At 38.8% G+C, this 20,968-nt stretch overlaps 1 protein-coding gene across 1 annotated transcript in view; it reads right to left on the reverse strand.

Annotated features, from left to right (window-relative positions):
* Positions 1-20,968, reverse strand: part of lrba (LPS responsive beige-like anchor protein) — a 626,133-nt gene that overhangs the window by 488,790 nt on the left and 116,375 nt on the right. Inside the window, exons 25-27 of the mRNA XM_052010590.1 lie at positions 11,322-11,502; positions 1,966-2,093; positions 202-309 (exon numbers count right to left, since the gene is read on the reverse strand). Of these exons, the coding sequence (XP_051866550.1) occupies positions 202-309; positions 1,966-2,093; positions 11,322-11,502 (417 nt within the window). The remainder of the gene's footprint in view (positions 1-201; positions 310-1,965; positions 2,094-11,321; positions 11,503-20,968) is intronic.

Below are 20,968 nucleotides of genomic sequence, written 5' to 3' on the forward strand. Positions count from 1 at the left end.
GGAGACAGGTTCATAAAACAGCAAGTTATTGAATGCACAAGGTTGATCATTTGTGAGGGTAAGTACAACAGTTTCCCATTGAATTTACAAGCAAATTTTAACCTTTAATGGGCTATTAAAGAATTTATTAAAACAAAGTTCTTGCTCCGTAAAATGAATTGGCAAAATAGAATTAAATGCAAACCACAATGCAAAACTTACAACATCTCTGAACACAACAGCTCGAAGGCGATTAATATCCATATCTTGCAGCAAGCGATCAAGATCTCTTATTGGTGAAATACCACCTGTTACAGTATCAATAGAGGTCTGAAGAAAGCAAAAAAGTTGTCAAAAACACAAGCACAAGTAAAAGCACAACAGAGCTCAAGAATTATTGACCTTTTTAAGGATGTGTGTCAAATTTACCACACAAAACTGTTACATTTTATTCTTTTAATTTCCTCCCCTTTTCAAGTTTATCCTGAGTTACAAATTGGGTGGTGGAGTCTGTTGGAGCTTTGACCTTTCATTTCAGGGTGTAGATTTGGATCCAGGTAATAGCTTGACGCATTGTGGAGTAAAATTGCAACATCTCACATTGGCCAGGAAAATTAATTGACTGATTTAACTAAAGTAAACAATTAAATAAGAATGACTTAAATCATCATGCTGATGCACCAAATTTACGAACCAACCAGACATTTAGCATTTATTCCAACAGCTTCACAACATGCAATTCAAAGATAAGGATCCATACAAATAATTTTAAATCAGTATTCTCACTTTGAGAGTTCAAATCACAGCAACATACCACCCAAGTTTCACTCGTGTTTTACAACATGTCTCAGTATCTCTCTCAAATACCCTCTTTCACCTTAAATCGATAATGTTTTATAAATCCCACAAGTTCTTCTTTATTTTGGCCAGAATTTATATACATTGACAACAAGAGCACTAATGGAAATCCACTATATTTAGATAGTGCATTCCAGTCAGAGTTTGAAGTAGAATAAACACGAGGACAAAAACTGACATACAGTCATTAATTTACTTTAATCATACATTATGTTTTACTCTCTGTACTTATCCTCAACCAAAATTCATTATTCTGGGGAAGCAGAATGCTGTGGCAGATTTCTAGAATGCAGGCTCCCCACACTTCCTAACTGTATCAATACGAACATAAAAATACATAAGGAATAGAAAGAAGAGTAGGCCATTCAGTCACTCGTCCTGTTCTGCAATTCACTAAGATCACAGCTGATCTTCATCCTTAGTGTCACTTTCCTGCATTAACCCAATATCCCTCAATTCCTCTGATATCCAAAAACTATTAATCTCCATCTTGAATATACTTGGTGACCGAGCCTGCACAGTCCTCCTAGGTACAGAATTCCAGAAGTTCACCAGCCTCAACAGCTGACCCCTTATTTCCGCCTGGTACTATACAACCCAGCCAGGGGAAATAGTCAAATCTGAATCCATCGTCAAGCCCCGAAGAAATTTTGCACATTTCAATGAGATCATCTCTCCTACTTGTAAACTCAAGAAAGTACAGCCTTAGCCTGCTTTATCTCTCCTCATATGACATACCTGGAATCCCAGGAATCAATATGATGCATCTTGGTGTACTAACTGCACAGAAAGATCTGTCAACTTCTCATCTCATTTACATCTTCTGGACCATGGTACTAGTTGAAACGCAAGAAACTTCAGGGGATCTAGGAATTATGCTGAGTATACCCATATATTAAATACAATTTTTATTGCTTAATAACTTTCCCTTTAACTGTCTAAAATTGTACTACAATTAAGCTGTGCCTGCAAATGTATTAAACTTCAGCATTTCATCACATTTTTGAAATTTTCTTTTCTTCATAAATTAAATTTTATGACATGTACAAATCTTAATAGTGATCATGGGACCAGATCAAAAGATTTATCTATCTGGGTTTCCAACCTACATGCGAATCAAACACTTGCCTTGGCTGTTAACTTCCCACTTCCAAGAAGGCTTTGCATTGTTTTTTGAGCCTTTGTGTTATCAGCACCAGACTTAACACGGCACACTTGCTGACATTCCAAACAGTTTCTCACTGCCACAGCACACACTGCCATTGGAAAGAAAACAAAAAAAATCAGTTTACACACAAATCAACTGGCAGAAGACATTAAGTATGAATCTCAAAATATCTGGAGAAAATCATTATCACTCAACCGAAAGAAAACAGAAATTATTGTATCAGCCCCTGGTGCTGACTTTTACTCACTGTAAAGTTAATGGATAATTTACAATCCTGTAGCAGATCACTTCCTGCTCCCTAGCCTCTTCCCAAACCCTAACTTAAAAATTCTTATCCTTAAATGTTAGCCAAATTCAACTAATCATTCAACTAAACCTTCAAAATCACCCCACATGCATCTCTGCTAAAACTATCATTCTAGTGTCGAAATGGAACACGTCAGTTAAATTTCCAGAGAAGGAGACATTTTCAACCTTCCATAGACTTAAACTAGTTTAGTCCTCACATAATAACCATATCAGAGACGTGCATGAAAGAAATTAGGAAGCCCATGATAGCACAAGCATCAAATGTTTTAATCATATTCTACAAAAAATACAAAGAACTTGGAGTAAAGTTTGAAAAGAGTTATGAAGCAAACAGTGAAGTTTATTCTTCCTAACATTGTCCAATTTCAGAGTTTCAATGCTCTATTTTCACATTGTGAGCATCTACAGCAGAACCTTGGAAAGAGGATGCTATCCTTGATTCCTGTCTTTCAGGGAAAGATACAAAGTAATGTCAAAACTGCCAGTCACCTATGGATTCCTTCTTGGGTTCAACTGTGCTGACCTTCTCCATAACCTCTCTGTACAGTTCACTTTTATAGGAAATGCTCCACACAGTCTTTTATAATCATATTAGCTGGGGATGAAACACAAGCATTCTCTTGATGTTTGGATCTCTTGAGCAAGTAATGTTCTAATCTCTCAAAAAACCGATCAAGTTAATGTGAGCCACTCGAGTTCTGCTCATCAAGTATTTTATTCCAAATTAAGGTAAGATACATGGAGCAACAGGTATCTTTACAGTCACTTCAATTAAAATAACATGACAAAGTAACACAAAAAATGCACAGTTCTAAACTACTTTGAAGTCTTTTGTTTAAATAATTACAATCTGCCTTCTCTCCTACAGTCCTGTTTCCCCATTCAAAACTTTATTCCCACGTCAGCTTTTACTGATCCTCCCAAACCACTTACTACCTCTTAAGAGCAGAGCCCACAAGCTTTGCAATATCCCCTATTGAATCCAGATATATTGGTCTGTCAATATATTGGAGCACCAATATATCTTTCATTTTCATCCCCGATTCCAGTTAGACCATTTACTTGGAACTTAACAGTTGTTTGCCAGTCCTGCAGCACAAATACCTAGAAATAAGCTTTAAGTTAAAATTATACCTTAAACTCACTCATGTCTAGACACCTTCCACAGCCTGCTGTCATAGATTTCTTTTTATCCAAATCACTTAAGATCAGGTTAGTGTTCAACTGCCGACCAATGATGAGGGATCCACAAATATTTAGTCCATATTTTTATTTCCATCCTCAAGCCAAAATCATAGCCTGCTCACTATTGGCAAAGAATTTGCGCCTGTTTCTTCTGTACATCATATTTCGGGCAAAGATCATGTTATGGGTTTTACTCAAACATTGTTTTCAAATTCATTTACATCCCTTTCTAATAATTACTGTAATTTTGTCCCTACTCTGCAATTACTTTCATATTTGGTACCACAAAATATTAATCATAATAATGCTAACAGATTGTCAGAAATAAAAAAAATGTACAGATTTGGCAATTAATGTAATAAATACCTCTGTGTCTGACTTGAAATACCCAAAAATACTTTCATCATTGTGTTATTCCTGATCTGTCATTCTCTAAGCCGTGCTCTAAAGTGGGGTATTAATCAAACCAAATGCTTAGTTACTGTGATGTGTAACACAATTTATTTCAATCAATTCAACGTGTTTAATTCAGATTTGTTTACTATCTTTTGAGTGTAAGTATTATTCACTGTTCTTGAGTTAAACCTGACAATCATTTAGATTTACACTACACAAAATTCAATACACTAATTTTTATACCTTTACTGCTAATAAGGAACAAACATCCTGCTTTAATAAGACAAGGCCTCAATGGTTTTACATTACATATACATGAATGTTGTCAACTGTAAAAGATTCAGACTAACCAACATTAAGTCAGTCGAGAACATTTACATCATGTTTCAAATAAAACACATTCAAAACCATCACTTTAAGCACTGACACAATATTATTCCTTGCAGCTCTAAAGAATCTACCTTATAAATTTTAATTAAACATGAGCACTGAGAAGCACAGGAAATCTTTGCCTTTCAATTATTTTAATATTTGCAAAGAAGAGGGAACACTAATGCCTCCATGTAACTATATTTTACACTTCAGCAAAATAAAAATATTATCAAGTTGCTCCAGTAACATTCATGTAGCCTGAAGTCTCACACCACCTACAGTTTAGCAATACTATGACCACTTTGATCACTATGCACTAAAGTGGACTTGGTTTTTTTTGGTCTAATTGTGTCCTTTCTCATTTATAATTTATGGTTAATTTGTTTTTCTTGTGAATGTTGCTTATATGATGCTCTGTGCCTGTGATACTGCTACAAGTTTTTCATTGCACCTGTGTATATCACAATAAACTCAACTTTGATTTTGAATTGATAGTGATCCATCAATAAATTACAGCAAAGCAAATCTTTTTTTGAAGACACATCTCAATTTGATTTAAAGCTACAATTTTAAGCCATCCTTCTATTTAATGACATCTCTTCAATATTTTGCAACATTTTTGGACCACATTAGCTAGTTTTGAAATTTTAAAAACTTGGAAAAAAAGGAATTCCAAACGGAGGTTGGAAATTCTAAGAGACAAATCACAGAACAAATAGTGAACAATAATTTTTGGTTAAAATATATTCAGTATTTCCTTTCTTAATTATATTGCAAATAAAAAGTACCCCAATTCATAATTTTCCTCCTCTTTACTATTAAGAGAGAAACATAAAGGAAGCAATACAAAATACTGGTTGTTTGTATCTTAAATGTCATGCTTTGGAGTGATAATGTACCAATTTGTTGCTGAGTTTCCAATTCTGTGCATCATCAGGGAGACAGGGGATATAGGTTCCCCAGGAGAAATATAATTATCTGCAGAAAACTTAGCTTGCATCATTCAAGGACATTTCCATTTGGTTCATGTAGAGGCTTGTTTTGACAGAAGGCAAAGCGCAACTTATGTTCCTGCACCTACAGAGAATGATGGATAGCTCAAAGACTTTTTTTTTAAAAACTAAGAATTTTCTACCAAATAGAGAAAACAAATGGGGAAATATAGCAAAGAATTTTAGGCACACATCAATTTGTAGATCACACAATAAACAATGCACTTGCAGGTTAGAAATGTCAAAGTAACTTCATCGTAGATATGATAGTTAAGCAAAGCTTTGGATATGGGTCATCCAATAACCAAATTGCAATATGAAGCAACATCTTAAATCAAACTGCTTAGAAATTGCACCAAGCAACTGTAATTAATAATCACTGTCACATATAGTCACTTCGAGAACCATGACCTTTCCCTCAATGTCAACAAAACTAAAGAGCTGCTCATTGACTTCAGGGAAGGAGGCGGTGTACATACACCTGTCTACATCAATGGTGCTGAGGTCGAGAGGGTTGACAGCTTCAAGTTCCTGGGAGTGAACATCACCAACAACCTGTACTGGACAAACCACGTGGATGCCATGGCCAAGAAAGCTCACCAGCGCCTCTGCTTCCTCAGGAGGCTAAAGAAATTTGGTTTGTCCCCTTTGACTCTCACCAACTTTTACCGATGCACCATAGAAAGCATCCTATCAGGATGTATCACGGCTTGGTATGGCAACTGCTCTGCCCAAGACTGCAAGAAGCTGCAGAGAGTTGTGAACACAGCCCAGAGCATCACAGACACCAGTCTGCCCTCCTTGGACTCCGTCTTTACCTCTCGTTGTCTTGGTGAAGCAGCCAGCATAATCAAAGACCCCACCCACCCGGGACATTCTCTCTTCCCTACTCTTCCATCGGGTAGAAGATACAGGTGCCTGAGGGCACGTACCACCAGACTTAAGGACAGCTTCTACCCCACTGTGATAAGACTATTGAACAGTTCCCTTATACAATGAGATGGACTATGACCTAACGATCCACCTTGTTGTGACCTTGCACCTTATTGCACTGCACTCTCTCTGTAGCTGTGACACTTTACTCTGTACTGTTATTGTTTTTACCTGTACTACATCAATGCACTCTGTACTAACTTGAAGCAACCGCACTGTGTAATGAATTGACCTGTAAGCTCGGTTTGTAAGACAAGTTTTTCACTGTACCTCGGTACAAGTGACAATAATAAACCAATACCAATGTACAGAAAGTAACCAGACAGTTATTCTTTCGCTATATTTACATAACTCTTTATAACAGAACATGAAAGTTGTACATTCAAGTTCTGCTGCCGGGGAGACTGCTTAGTTCCCAATGAGGCATTAACTTAGGTCCCATTCCCCTTTGCAGCAAGATGAAAAGAATTTCATGGTTTATAGACATGTTGCAAGGAAAGGAACTTGAGATCGCACTCCCACGGTTGCTCATTTTAACTCTCATCCTCTGAAGTGGCCTACAATCTTGACTTGTGAATCCTCAGCAACACCTAATTTAGTATAGTCAATAAATTCAATCATTCCCTGTGGTAGTGGTGAGTTTCACATTCTTATCACTCTTTGGGTAAAAAATTTACCAATTCAATTTCCTGATGACTATCTTACTTTGTTTGCTTCTTGTTATAATATTCCCCACAAATGGAAACATTCTCTCTGTACCTACTCTGCAGTTTTAAAGATCTTTATTAGGTCACTCCTCAGCCATCTTTTCTCCAGAGAAAAGATACCTAGTCCGATCGTCCTTTGCCAATATATATACTATTGCATTTCTGATACCGTTCTTATGCACCTGCTCTACACCCTCTCCAATGCCTCCATATCCTTTCTATAATATGTCAACCAGAATGATACACAGTATTGTGGGTTCTCTATTGAAGGTTCAATACGAGTTCAGCATTCTTTCCTTACTTTCCAATTCTGTCCCTCTAGAAATCTTAGTGCCTGGTTTGTCTTTTATTTTTTACGTCCCTTCTAAACTATCATAGTGTTTAGTGATAGGTGTGTTTGTAACCAAGACCCACTTGCTCCTCTCTGTAGCTAAACTCAAAACTTCCAAGTAGCAAATGACCTCTCTATTCCATCCACCAAAATAGATCAGAGTTGAACTTCATTTTCCAATTATTTGTCCATTCTACAAGTTTATTAATGGTCTCCGTTACATGTCAAAGTATCATCTGCTGAGCATCCTCCCCACCTTTGGCATCATTTCCATATTTGATTCCACAGTTTAAATCCTGAATTCAAACTGTAAACAGTTGTCCCAGCACTGATCCTTGCAGAACACATCTTTCTACCTTCTTCCATTGTGAAGGGCTAGCCTTCACTCCCACTCACTACATTCTGCCTTGAAGGCAGCTAGCAATTCATAACAGCTTTTTGCACTGATTAGGTACATTAGTACTTTCAACACCTGAATTCCACAAAAGTTATACTGGAAAAGCATACTGCCCAGTAGTCCATTTGGAAACATGTCACATGATTGCACAGATTACCATGAAAATATAACACAAACATCCAGGCTATTCGTCAAATCCTTTACTTTCAGATTCCATACTCATGCCACCCTTCTGGAGTCCCCATTTGATTTCAGGGTGACAAATGTATCTTGAAGGACTCTAGTTTCACTGTTTCACACAAGTAAAAACACTTGATTTATGCGCCGAAATGTACTCACCACTGGTTGGCGATTCCACACAGAACTGCTAGCAAGTTGGTTCGTCTCGGATATTTGCATTTTAGTGCATGGGCACATAAATCAGAGTCAAGCTAGAGTCCTGATGCCATACTTTAGACATTCTTCTAATTTCACAGTGTTTCTATTTTTTCCCCCACTATTGATGCTATAACACGGTGGTCTGTTTATATTGCTTCTTAAATGTAGGTATAATAGACACCAACCAGTCCTCTGGTGCTACTAATAAATTGTTAAGAGTACATAATATAATCTCGACTTTAGGTTTTAGTAAAACAAGCAGCTCTATTCCAGCCAGGCCAAATAGAGACAGAGTCATACAGCACGGAAACAGGTCCCTCAGCCCAACTGGTCCAAACCAACCAAACTGCCCATCCAAGCTAGTCCCATTTACCCGCGTTTGGCCATTAACCTTATAAACCATTCGTATCCATGCACCTATCCAAATGTCTTTTAAAAGGTGTTATCATACCTGTTTCAACCACTTCCTCTGGCAGCTTATTCCTTATACACACCACCCTCTGTGTAAGGAAGTTGTCCCTTAAATTCCCATTAAATCTTTCCCCTCTTTAGACCCATGCCCTCTAGTTCTTGATTCCCCAACCCTGGGAAAAAGACAGTGCATTCACCCTATCAATGTCCCTCATGATTTTACACACCTCTATAAGATCACCTCTCAGTCTCCTATGCTCCAAGGAAAAAATTACAAGCCTGTCCAACCTCTCCTTATAACTCAGTCCCTGGAGTCCTGGCAACATCCTTGTAAATCTTTTCTGCACTCTTCCCAGTTTCATAACATCTTTCCTATAGCAGGGTGACCAAACCTCAACATAATATTCCAAGTGCAGCCTCACCAGTGTCATGTACATCCAAACCATAACTTCCCATTTTCTATACTAAATGCCCTGACTGATGACAAAAGTCAAAATCCTTCTTCACCACCCCATCTACCTGAGACTCCACTTTCAGGGAACCAAGTACCTGATCTCCAAAGTCCCTCTGTTCCATAACACTCCCCAGAGCCCTACAGTTCACTGTGAAAGTCCTACCTTGACTTGACTTTCTGAAAATGCAACACCTCACATTTGTCTGAATTAAACTCCATTTTACCATTCCTCAGCCGGTCAAGATCCACCTGTAATTTTTGATAACCTTCTTCACTGTCGACAATACCACCTATTTTAGTTTCATCTGCAAACTTACTAACTATGCCTTGTACATTCTCATCGAAATAGTTGATATAGATGACAAATAGAAATAGGCCCAGCACCATCATGAGGCCCACCACTAGTCACAGGCCTCCAGTCCGAGAAACAACCTTCCGCATCACCCTTTCCTCCTTACAATCAAACCAATTGTGTATCCAATTAGCCAACTCTACCTGGATTCCATGCAAACTAACCTTCCAGAGCAGCTTACCATGTGGAAGCTTAAAGGCCTTACTAAAGTCCATATAAACCACGTCTACCATCCTGCCCTCATCTACCTTCTTGGTCATGTCATCAAAAAACTCAATCAAGTTCACAAGACACGATCTCCCCCACATAGAGCCATGCTGACTACCCCTAATTAAGGCCCATCTTTCCAGATGCATGTACATCTTATCTTTCAGAATCCTCTCCAGTAACTTACCTACCACAGATGTTAGGCTTACTGATCTATAGTTCCCAGGTTTTCTGTTATCTGTTCCCAGGTGGAAGTTTTTATCCGCCAAGTTTGATTAGTTTGTTCAATATTTCACAATGTGATTACATCACATCTAATCTCACCCATCTACATCACATCCACCTGATCTGTCCACCAAGCAAATACTGAAGTGTTTTCTTTGTTTCTGCCATTTTACGATAGCTGCCTATGAACTAATCTTGTCCATATTTTCGAAATGCTACTCCAATCCTAAAATCACAATTTTTGTTTTCCTTCAAAACATTGTGATTTTGATTACTAATTTCACTCTTTGCCTTCTGAATTTCTTTTTCAGACTTCCAAGGCTTGTGTTTTCTCACTTGTCAGATTCACCCATGCTGTCGATAGAATTAATGTATGCCTCCTATATAACCTTCAATTTTTTCCTTATGTCTTTATTCATCCAATGCTGAGTGTGCTTTGTTCTTTTTTTTAAAAAAACAAAGAATCATAATACTTTTCCTTTCTGGACTGTTGAGCACCCTTTAACTTATTTTCTACTGCTATTCTACATCATTAGCAATACTGTCTGTTCGGATTTCCTTCAATCTACTGCCCTGGGTTTTTTCATGCTTGTATCCTCCTCCATCTTGTACGTACAGTATATTGTGGTCACTGTCTATTAGTAGGTCAATTGGGTCCATTTGCAGTAACTTTACTGTAAGAACTACATTTGGAGAACTTATTACCAAAATTTAGCATCAATTCTGACTTATGCTTTCATTAAATAATAGATCAGCAAATTTAATCTTTTGATACAAATAGCACATGACTATAATGTTAAATTATACACAATTTAAATTGAATATAATTACTAATTTTATTAAGCTGTTTTCCAGCCATAACTCAGTGAATTAGCAAAGAAGCTAAAAGCAATCTACATGTTTTTATCTCTCAGTAGTAAACAATCTAAGGATATGGAACATTTATCTAAATAAGCACAACATTGTTACTGTATTTCACATAAATCTGTTACCAATGTAAATGAATGCAAAGTCAACCATTATAGTGCACAAAACAGAAAGCATCAAAAAATTGCAAGTCAGAATTTTTGTATGCTACTGGGATGAGTGTTAAAATAATGTGGAATATAGTAATTCATACATTCCTAATACTTATAATTTTTAAAAAGGCATTATTTTGTAAATACTTTGTAAATCTGAAAAATCCAGCATGCTCAGGACTTGAGTGATGCTGGACTGGCATATTTCCAGTCTACTGGATGTTATTCCTTTTAATATCCCCCCACAGTTAATTTTTTTTTACTTAGATCTTACACATTATTATATTAAGTGTTTTAGTGAACCCGGTAAGTAGAAAGGGAGCCGGGGGACTGGGGTCCCAGCAAGATAAGAGGGAGCTCAGCGAATATCACCAGGTAAGCTGGATGCTTAAACACTGAAATTTCCAAACAGTTTGAGAATGGATTATCAGAGGTTTACTGTGGCATGCTTAAAATGTACAAATTTAAATATTGGGTTAACTTTTTCAAAATAGTGTGAAAACATGTATCTTTTAAAATAACTCAAAGTCTGATTGGGTAATTTACATAATTTAAGTTGTTTTATAACAATGTGCTAAATAATTATGAATTCTTAGGTTGTAATATTTGAAGCACAGAGCACCAGATTGCACTGCATAATAGACTCACCCAAACGAAGACACTGCCTTAATATTCCTCCAGAAGACATGTTTTTTTCAGCCTCTATTTCAGTGAAGCTAAGGGAGCTGGCAAAAATCAGCACATCAACAAGACCTATTAGCCTCTGAAGAAAGGTCACGGAGGATTCGAATGATAAACCTTGAGTTGGTTCAATGTTTTCCAATTCATGCTGTGGAGATTTTATTTTAAATCGTTACAAATGAATGTAAATTAATAACATTTATTACATCACCAACTACACACACCCATTATTCAAACTGAACACCATCCACATACCAAACAGGAACAAGTCCAAATGGCAAACCGCACTCAACCCACGAGTGATTTATACTGTCCATAATGTGTTTGTTTTAAACAAACTTTCACAATTGTATTCTAATGCTAAAGTTGCAATTAATTTTCACTTATGCCAAGTTGCATACTCAATTTTCCAACATAAATGTAGGTTTTTGTTAGATCATTGCAGGATTTCTGTAGTGCTCTCACATACTTCTTCTAAATTTCTAGATTGAAAAACACCCGTTCCTTTGATCTCGTACCTCTAAGGCCATAATATTCATTTCCATTGCCAATATTTGTTTAATTTCAACAAGTTTCCACCCCTTACTCAACATCTGTTTTCTTGAAATACCTCTAATCTAAGTACTATCACAAAGTAATCACTCAATATTCTCTATTTCATTTATAATTATCACTATTATCTATATTAACATTTGGATCGATGTCAATATCCTTGCAGATCTGCTTTTATATTCTATTATTCTAACTTGTACTCTGTGATCACTTTGTATTGTTCTTTGTCTCTCTCCCAAGACATCAGAACTTGCAGTAGCTCTTGTTTCTTCACATGCATTACCACTTAGTTTTATATCACTTCTACCTCTTACTCATTCATGGCTGTTTGGGAAGTCCAAGTCTTTCTGCTTAGGATCATAAACAGGTTCTGCATCATATTAAATTCTTTCCTAGATAACTCTCACAGATTTGTAGTTTATTGTGGTCAGTCTTTGTTTCATGAGATGGAAACTTAGAATCATAATATCTGCTTAACATTCTTCCCTTTCAAATATTACACTGAACTCAATAATGTTAAATCTGCCATTTACTTAGTGTTAATATTAACTCAATCTGACTCATTACAAAATTTGACATGGCCTACCCTCATACCCCTACACATATCATTGGTTCAATGACATTGTTGCATGTCTATTCCATGCACAGTCCAATTGTTCCATCTTTCTGATGCAAGCTTGTCTGACCCCTCCCTATATAAAAGTTAAAATCCTCCATTAACATCACCTGCCTTTGTTACCGGCTGTCATTTATGGAGTCCACTACCTCAGAACTGCTAGTTGGAGGCCAATGTATAACTATCACTAAAATGTTAAATCCTTTTCCTATTTCTTATTTTTTCCCCCACAAGGACTTTATTGCCTGCTTCTCCATTGCTACATTCTCTCCCACAGAAGTGACATTATCCAAAATGCTAAGGGAATTCTTTTCCTTCAAAAGTTTCCCCATCTTTACTGTATTCCTTATAACGTGATTTAATCACTCCCCTATTCTGATAACCTAGCAGTCATATCAAAGTAATGGCAACCACAGCCTATCCTTCAAGTTAAGCATACATTGGCAATTCATTCAGCTTATTCTCCAGAGGCTTGGTATTTGTATGAAGTACATGTTTTTGGGACACATGCCTTAATCTGCCTTTCATGCTCTAATGTTCAACACTTCTCTCAACTGGTTCAATTACTCATATTTATCTTATCCTCACTGTCATACTTAAAGCACAATTTTAGATAAGACCTTCATTCCTCAAGTTCAGAACAGGATGAGAGCAGCCACTGCAAGTTTATTACAGAGTGGGATCAGCAGTGTTTTAAAAGCTACAAGAGAAATTTGCAGTGTTACATCACAGGTAAATCTTTGATAGTGATAGTAGGCCAAGTTAACTTAGAGCATTTAACTAACTTCTAACATCCAAATAATTTACTTTAATATGCTAAGTGAGTTAAACAACTGGATTAACACTAAACCCATTCACTAAATAAAATGGCGGGGTGGGTGGGAAAGAAAGTGGACAGGAGATTTGTTGCTTCTACAGTATGTGGATATTTTTGTCCAAGGCAACTGTATTTGCAGCTCAAGGAACTTCAGCTCCGTATTGAGGTGCTGGAGTCCAAGATGCAGACATTGTGAGAGATTGCAAAGCATGAAAGTTATCTGGACCATTTGCTCCAGGAGGTATTATACCCCACAGATTTAAGACTTTGGAACTGATCTGTGGCCAAAGACAGGTGGATATGACAGCAAGTGAGGCAGGTGTAGGGGACCAGGAGACTATTATAGAAGCATCAGCCCCACAGCCCCTGCACATGTCCAACAGATTTGTGCCAATGACAGGCAGGATAAGCAAACTACCACAGCAGTGTGGTACCAGGAGCCACTCGAGTGGAAGGGTGGGAGAGAGCTAAAAGGTGGCTGCAGCTGCAGACAATCAGCAGTTGATATAATTAGGGCAATACAAATCACCAGCATTAGACATGAAGGCTATGTTGCCTATTCTTTGCCAGGGTAAGGTACATCTCCCTGGGCTGGAGAGCAACTTGGACTGGGAGAGGGAGGATCCAGTTGTCAGGGTCCACAAAGGTTCTGTTGAGAAAGCAAGACTGGCCAGGGACTAAATTAAAAAGCAGAACCACCGAAGTAATAAACTCTGCATTATAATCCAAGCCATGAGCAAATTGACACTAGATTAATAGAATTAGGCAGTTGCATGCTTGGCTCAATGATTAGTGTAGGAGAAGTGGGCTTCTATTTATGTGGTGCTGACACTAGCCCAAGGGAAAGAGGGAGCTACATGGGTTAAGCTCAGGAGCAAAAAGGGGGTGTCACAGTCTTCCTAGCAGGCAGCAGGAGGTAGAGGGGAACTAGTAGACAATTTCAACTTTCCCAGTACTAACTAGGATCGTTTTAGTAAGAAAGGCATGGTATTTTTAGAGTGCGCCCAGGAGAACTTTATGAGCTAATACTTAAATGGACTGTCTACAGAATGGGCAGTACTGGACCTAATCTGTGGGAATGTAGCTAGACAAGTGGCTGAAATGTCAGTGGGAGAACATTTTGAGTGAGTGACCACTACTCTGCAAGTTTCAAGGTAGTTATGGAAAGGAATAAGGATAGTCAGGGAATTAAGATCCTGAATTGAAGGAAGACCAATTTCAATATCATAAGATAGGACCTTGAAAGTAGACTGCAAACAGCTACCTGTGGGTCGATCTATATTTGACAAGTGGGAGTCATTCAAAAGTAAAATAATGAGAATTCATGGCCAATGCGTTCCCACAAGGAGAAAGGCAAGGATAGCGAGTCCTACAGAAATTGGGGGAAGCCCTTTAGGAGTATAGAAAGTGCAGGGAGGTACTTAAAGTAATTAGAAGGGCCAGAGGGGGTATGAAATATTACTGTGAGACAAGGTTAAGGAAAATCCTTAAATATTTTCTAAGTATGTTAGGGCAAGTCAGTAACCAAAGAGTAGGGTTCATTAGGGATCAAAATAGCAATTTGTGTGTAGAGCCAGAGGATATAAGTGAAGTCTTAAATTAATACATCTCATCTGTACATAGGAGAACAATATTGCAGTTGGAGAATTAAAGCAGGGTGAAGGTGAAATCCAAGAATATATCATTAAAAAAGTGGTATCAGATGTCTTAGTGGGCTTAATAGTGGATAAATCCCCAGGTCCTGATGAGATACATCCCAGATTGCAATGGGAACCAGAGGAAGGGATTTCTAGGGCCCTCACAAAGGTTTTAAATCTTCACTGGCCATAGGAGAGGCGCCAAATGACGAAAGGACCACAAACACGAACGTGATGTTAGGAATAGGGAAGTTAATGGAAAAAAAAGTCTAAGGGATAGGATTAATCAATCCCTTGAAATATATTCCCTTAGAATATCTAACAGTGAAGTGCAACCCATACTACCTACCATGGGAGTTCACTTCAGCTACTCTGACTGCAGTCTACACCCCACCCCAGTCTGACGTGAAGCCGGCACTCAATGAACGATACTCCGTGATCAACGGCCTTGAAACGGGATCCCTGAGGCCCTCTTCATCATAGCTGGTAACTTCAACCAGGCTAACTTCAAGAGTGTGTTACCAAAATACTACAAGTTTCCTGTCCCACCAGGGGTCCAAACACCCTCGATCATTGCTACACAACAATCAAAGACTCTTACCGAGCCACCCTCCACCCACAATTTGTTGAGTCAGACCACTAGACCGTGCCCCTTATCCCCACATACAAACAGAAGCTGACGAGGTATGTCACCACTGCCACAGACTTTACCATTAAGTATGTAGGAGGACTGTGTACCAAAGAGGTCAATCTGGGTGTTCCCAATCTGGAAACTGTGAGATCCACTCTCTAATGAAGTCCAGGACAGCGGCGTTCAAATCAGGTATCTCTGACTTATGCAGGAAATCGAGATACGACCTCTGTAAAGCTATCAGGATGCCAAGACAATGCCAGTTGAAAATTGAGTCCCAGACCAGCCGTCAGTTTTGGCAGGGCTTACATGCTATAATGGGCTGCAAAATGAAGTTGGGCAGCATCACTGACAACAGCACATCCCTTTCTGATGAACTTAACATGTTCTATGCACATTTTAAACAAAACGGGATTGGAATGTCACCACCTGTCCCAACAGCCTCCAATGCACCTGAACCCACAGTCACTGTTGCATGCCTCAGAACAGTCTTCCGGAAAGTGAACCCACGCAAAACATCTGGCCCACATAAAATCCTGCACAAATCAACGGGCATTTTTGCAGGCATTTCTAATCTCTCCCTACTTCAGCATGAGGTTCCCACCTGTTTAAGACTACCACTATCAACCCAGTACCAAAGAAAAATAAGGTAATGTGCCATAATGGCTACCGTCCAATGGCTCTGACACCCACAGTTATGGAGTGCTTTGAGAGGCTGGTTGTGGCACACATCAACTCCAACCTCCCAGACAACCTCAACCCACTGCAATTCACCTACTGCCAAAACAGATCCACGGCAGACACCATCTCCCTGGCCCTACACTCATCTCTGGAGCATCTAGACAGTAAAGACACCTACGTTAAACTATTGTTTATTGACTACAGCTTCACCTTCAATACTATAATTCTAAGCAAACTCTTCTCCAAACTCCTAGAACTGGGACTCAACATCTCCCTTTGGAACTGGATCCTTGACTTCCTAACCAACAGACCACAATCAATAAGGATAGGCAGCAACACCTCCACCATGATCATCCCCAACACTGGTGCCCCACAAAGCTGCGACTTCAGTTCCTTACTCTACTCCCTATACAGGTCATGACTGCGTGGCCAGATTCGGCTCCATCTCCATGTTTGCAGATGAATTTCAATTAATGATGAGCTGGAGCACAGGAAGGAGACAGAGCCCAGCAACTTGGTCTCATGACAACAACCTCTGTCAGGATGGGGGGAGGGGCGGGGCACACATTCCTGTTTACATCAACAATGCTGAAGTCAAGGAGGTTGAAATCTTCAAGTTTCTAGGAGTGGACATCACCAATAGCCTGTCCTGGTCCAACCATGTTGACGCCATGGCCAAGAAAGCTCACCAGCACCTCTACTTCCTCAGGAGGCTAAAGAAATTTGGCATGTCCCTCACCAATATTTAACAAATGCACCACTGTAAGCATCCTATCCGGATGCACCACGGCTTGGTATAGCAACTGCTCTGCCTGTGACTGCAGAAAACTGCAGAGTTATGGACACAGCTCAGCACATCACAGAAACCAGCCTTTCCTCCATGGACTCCGTCTACACTTCTCACTGCCTCAGTAAAGCAGCCAACATAATCAAAGACTCCACCCACACCAGACATTCTCTCCTCTTCCCCCTCCCATTGGTCAGAAGATACAAAAGCCTGAAAAAGCATGTACCACGAGCTCAAGGACAGTTTCTATCCCACTGTTATAAGACTATTGAATGGTCCCCTAGTATGATAAGATGGACTCTTGACCTCACAATCTACCCCTTTATGAAAAACACTATGCTGGAGGAACTCAGCAAGCCAGGCAGCATCCATGAGGAAAAGCAGGTGGTCGACAGAGTCAGGACCCTTCTTCAGGACTGAAAATAGGAAAAGGGGAAGCCCAATATATAGGAGGGAAAAGCAGAGCAGTGATAGGTGGACAAAAGTGGGGAGGCGGGGTGGGCACAACGTTGTGATAGGTAGATGCAGGTAAAAGATAGTGATAGGCAGGTGCAGGGAAGGAGGGGAGAGCAGATCCATCAGGGGGTGGAAGGCAAGGAGGAAAAGGGGTGTAGAAAAGAGATAGGCTAGGAAAGGGAAGAAAAGAAGGTGTGGTTGGGGGGGGTGCGGGGTAAGGGGGGGGCGCGGATTCCTTCAAGTGGGAGAATTCAATGTTCATGCATGTAAATTGTCTACCTGCACTGCACTCTCTCTATAGCTGTTACACTTCATTCTGCTTTCTGTTATTGTTTTCCCTTGTACTAGCTCAATGCACTGTTGTAACGCAATGATCTGTACAGCTGGTATGCTAAACAAAGGTTTTCCACTGTATCTCGGTAAATATGACAATAATAAATCAATTTACCAATTTATTCAACACTTGGAAGAGCATTCAGCATGGTTCTATTAGGGGTAGAGCCTGTCTGACTAACTATTGAAGAGGTAACAAAATACATTGAAGACAGCATTGTGTTGATGTAGTCTACATAGACTTCAGTAACACCTTTGACAAGGCTGACAAGGGAAACTGTTCCAAAAGTTTAGAGCATATGGAATCCAGGACAAGTTAGCAAATTAGACCTAGATTGACTTGGTAATAGGGGGCAGAAGGTTATGATGCAAAGCTGTTTTTGTGATTGGAAGCCAGTGAACAGTAGTGTACCACATGGATCTGTGCTAGGACTTAATGTTGGTTATATATCATAAATGTGGTCATGAATGTAGGAGATATGATCGGTAAGTTTGCAAATGACATAAAATTGCTACTGTTGATAGTAAAAAAACATACTTTTAGGCTATACGATGTGCAAAACAATGGCAGGTGGAATTTAATCCTGGTAAGTGCAAGGTGATGTATTTTGGGAAGACTAATAACAGTTCAACATACACAGAGAATGGCAGGGCACTAAGGAACAAACGAGTCTTGTGTACAAGTCCAAGGATCTCTGAAGATGGCAGCATAGGTGAACAGGGCACATTAGCCAGGGGACAGAACATAACAGCAGGGAGGTTATGGTACAATGTTATAAAATAATAATTTGGCTACAACTGGAGTACTGTCTACATTTTTGGACACCATACTATAACAAGGATGTGATTGCACTGGAAAGGGTGCAGAGGAGATGTTTCTCCAGGATGTCACCAGGACATTTCAATTATGAGGGCTGGGTTTTCCTTGCAGAGGGAGCACTTGAAAGAGACGTGCTAAATGATGAGTGGCAATAGCTAGGGTAGATAGTATGAAAGCTTAAATTGCCAAGGCATATAATGCCATGGACCAAGTGGTGGTAAGTGAGATTAGTTTAGATACTTAATGATCGGCATGGAAACATTGAGCCAGGTGGCTTCTTTCTGTGCTGTATGACTATGAAAAATAGAGCAACAGTAAAAACAGAAGATATCTAAAAATGATAAAAACAATCATTGTGTGGTGTCTCTAAATATGTGAAATAGTAGTAAAGAGGTGAATGAGTTAACAGTGCAAATCAATGCAAATGGACACAATACAACTGCCTTTGCATAGACATAGTTTCAGGGTGACCAAAGCTGGGAACTAACCGTACATCCATGGATATTCAATATTTAGCCAGGACAAGCAAAAAAGAAAAGGTGATGGAGAGGAATTGTTCATAAAGGATGAAGCCAATGCAATCTTAAGAACGGATATCTTCAGAAAATGAAGATGTAGATCAGCCTGGGTAAAGCTAGAGAAGCACTTAGGAGTAGAAGACATAGGTGGGAGTTGTCTACAGGCCTCCAAACAGTAGAGCTATTGTAGAAAACAGGAAATTAAGAGGTGCAAAAAAAAGAGTACTTTAATAATAATGAGTATTTTAATCTAGAAGTACACTAGCCAAAACAAATTAGCAGTAATGCCATGGAGCATATATTTGTGGAATATGTACAGGATGTTTTTTTTGGACAAGTTAAGGAGCCAACTGGAGAACAGGTAATCCTAAATTGGGTATTATTTATTAATCTTGCTGTGTAGGGTCTTTTAGGGAAGAGTGACCATAACATGATAGAATTCTACATTAAGATTGAAAGTAAAAAAAGTAAAATTATTCAATCTGAGACTACGGTCTTAAATTTAATCTCAATGAAAAAGTACAAATAAGATATCTCCATTAGTCACATGTACATCGAAACACAGTGAAATGCATCTTTGTGTAGAATGTTCTGGGGGAAGCCCGCAAGTGTTGCCACACTTTCGGCACCAAAATAGCATGCCTACAACTTCCTAACCAGTACATCTTTGGAATATGGGAGGAAACCGGAGCACCCGGAGGAAAACCACACAGACATGGAGAGAACGTACAAGCTTCTTACAGACAGTGGCCGGAATTGATATATGAGGAGTGAGTTGACTATGATAGTTTGGACAGCTTCACTGAAAGGCTTTGCAATTGATCAGTAATTGCTGACATTTAGGGAACAGATGCAAGAACAACAAGAGCCTTACCCTTTCTCTCTGGAAGACTAATGCAAAAAGAAAACCAATAACTGAAAACTATGACATACCAAATAAGTTGAGAATACAACTAAATCCAAAGAGGAGGCATATATTGTCCTAGAAAAAGTTTAGAAGTTCACAAAAGAGTTTGATTAAAAAGGGAAAAATTGAGTAAGTGTAAACATGCAGAAAAAAAGTGGGTTGTAAAATCTTCCACAGATACATAAAAAGATTCAAGAAGAGATCACTTACAGTCAGAAAATGGAGAATGTATAAAAGGGGAAGAAAAAAATTGCAGGGCAATACTTGGATTCTGTCCTCATGGAAGATGAGGCAAATAACTTCCCATAAATGCTATGGAACCAAGAGGCTAATGAAGAGAAGAAATTAAAGCAAAATAGTATTAGCTTAAAAACAAGTGGTGAAAATTTAATGGCACTCAAAGCCAATAATCTACATCACAAAGAACTAAAAGAGGTAGCCCTGGTATCTACTAGATACAATGGTCGTCATCTTCCCAAATTCTACAGATTACGGAACAAATCCTGCAGATTGCAAGGTGGCAAATGTAACCCACTGTCTAGAGGGGCAGAAGGGGAGAGAAAAAACAGGGAGCTACAACCAGTTAGCCTAACAACATCAGTAGGGAAAAGGCTAGTTTATTATAAAGCATGTTATAATAGGAGACAAATATGTCAACAGCATTAAAAACATGAACTTCGATTTATGAAAGGGAAATCATGTTTCACAAATATACTGAATTTTATTTTGAGAATGCTACTGGAAGAATAAGAGAACCAGTGAATGGTGCATTTGTATTTTCAGAAGACCTTTGTTAGAGTCCCACACATGTAAAATAAAAGCTCAAAAGACTGGGGTAAAACAAGGCATGGATCAAAAA

Source organism: Pristis pectinata, chromosome 2 (assembly GCF_009764475.1).
Source record: "Pristis pectinata isolate sPriPec2 chromosome 2, sPriPec2.1.pri, whole genome shotgun sequence".
Classification (NCBI taxonomy): domain Eukaryota; kingdom Metazoa; phylum Chordata; class Chondrichthyes; order Rhinopristiformes; family Pristidae; genus Pristis; species Pristis pectinata.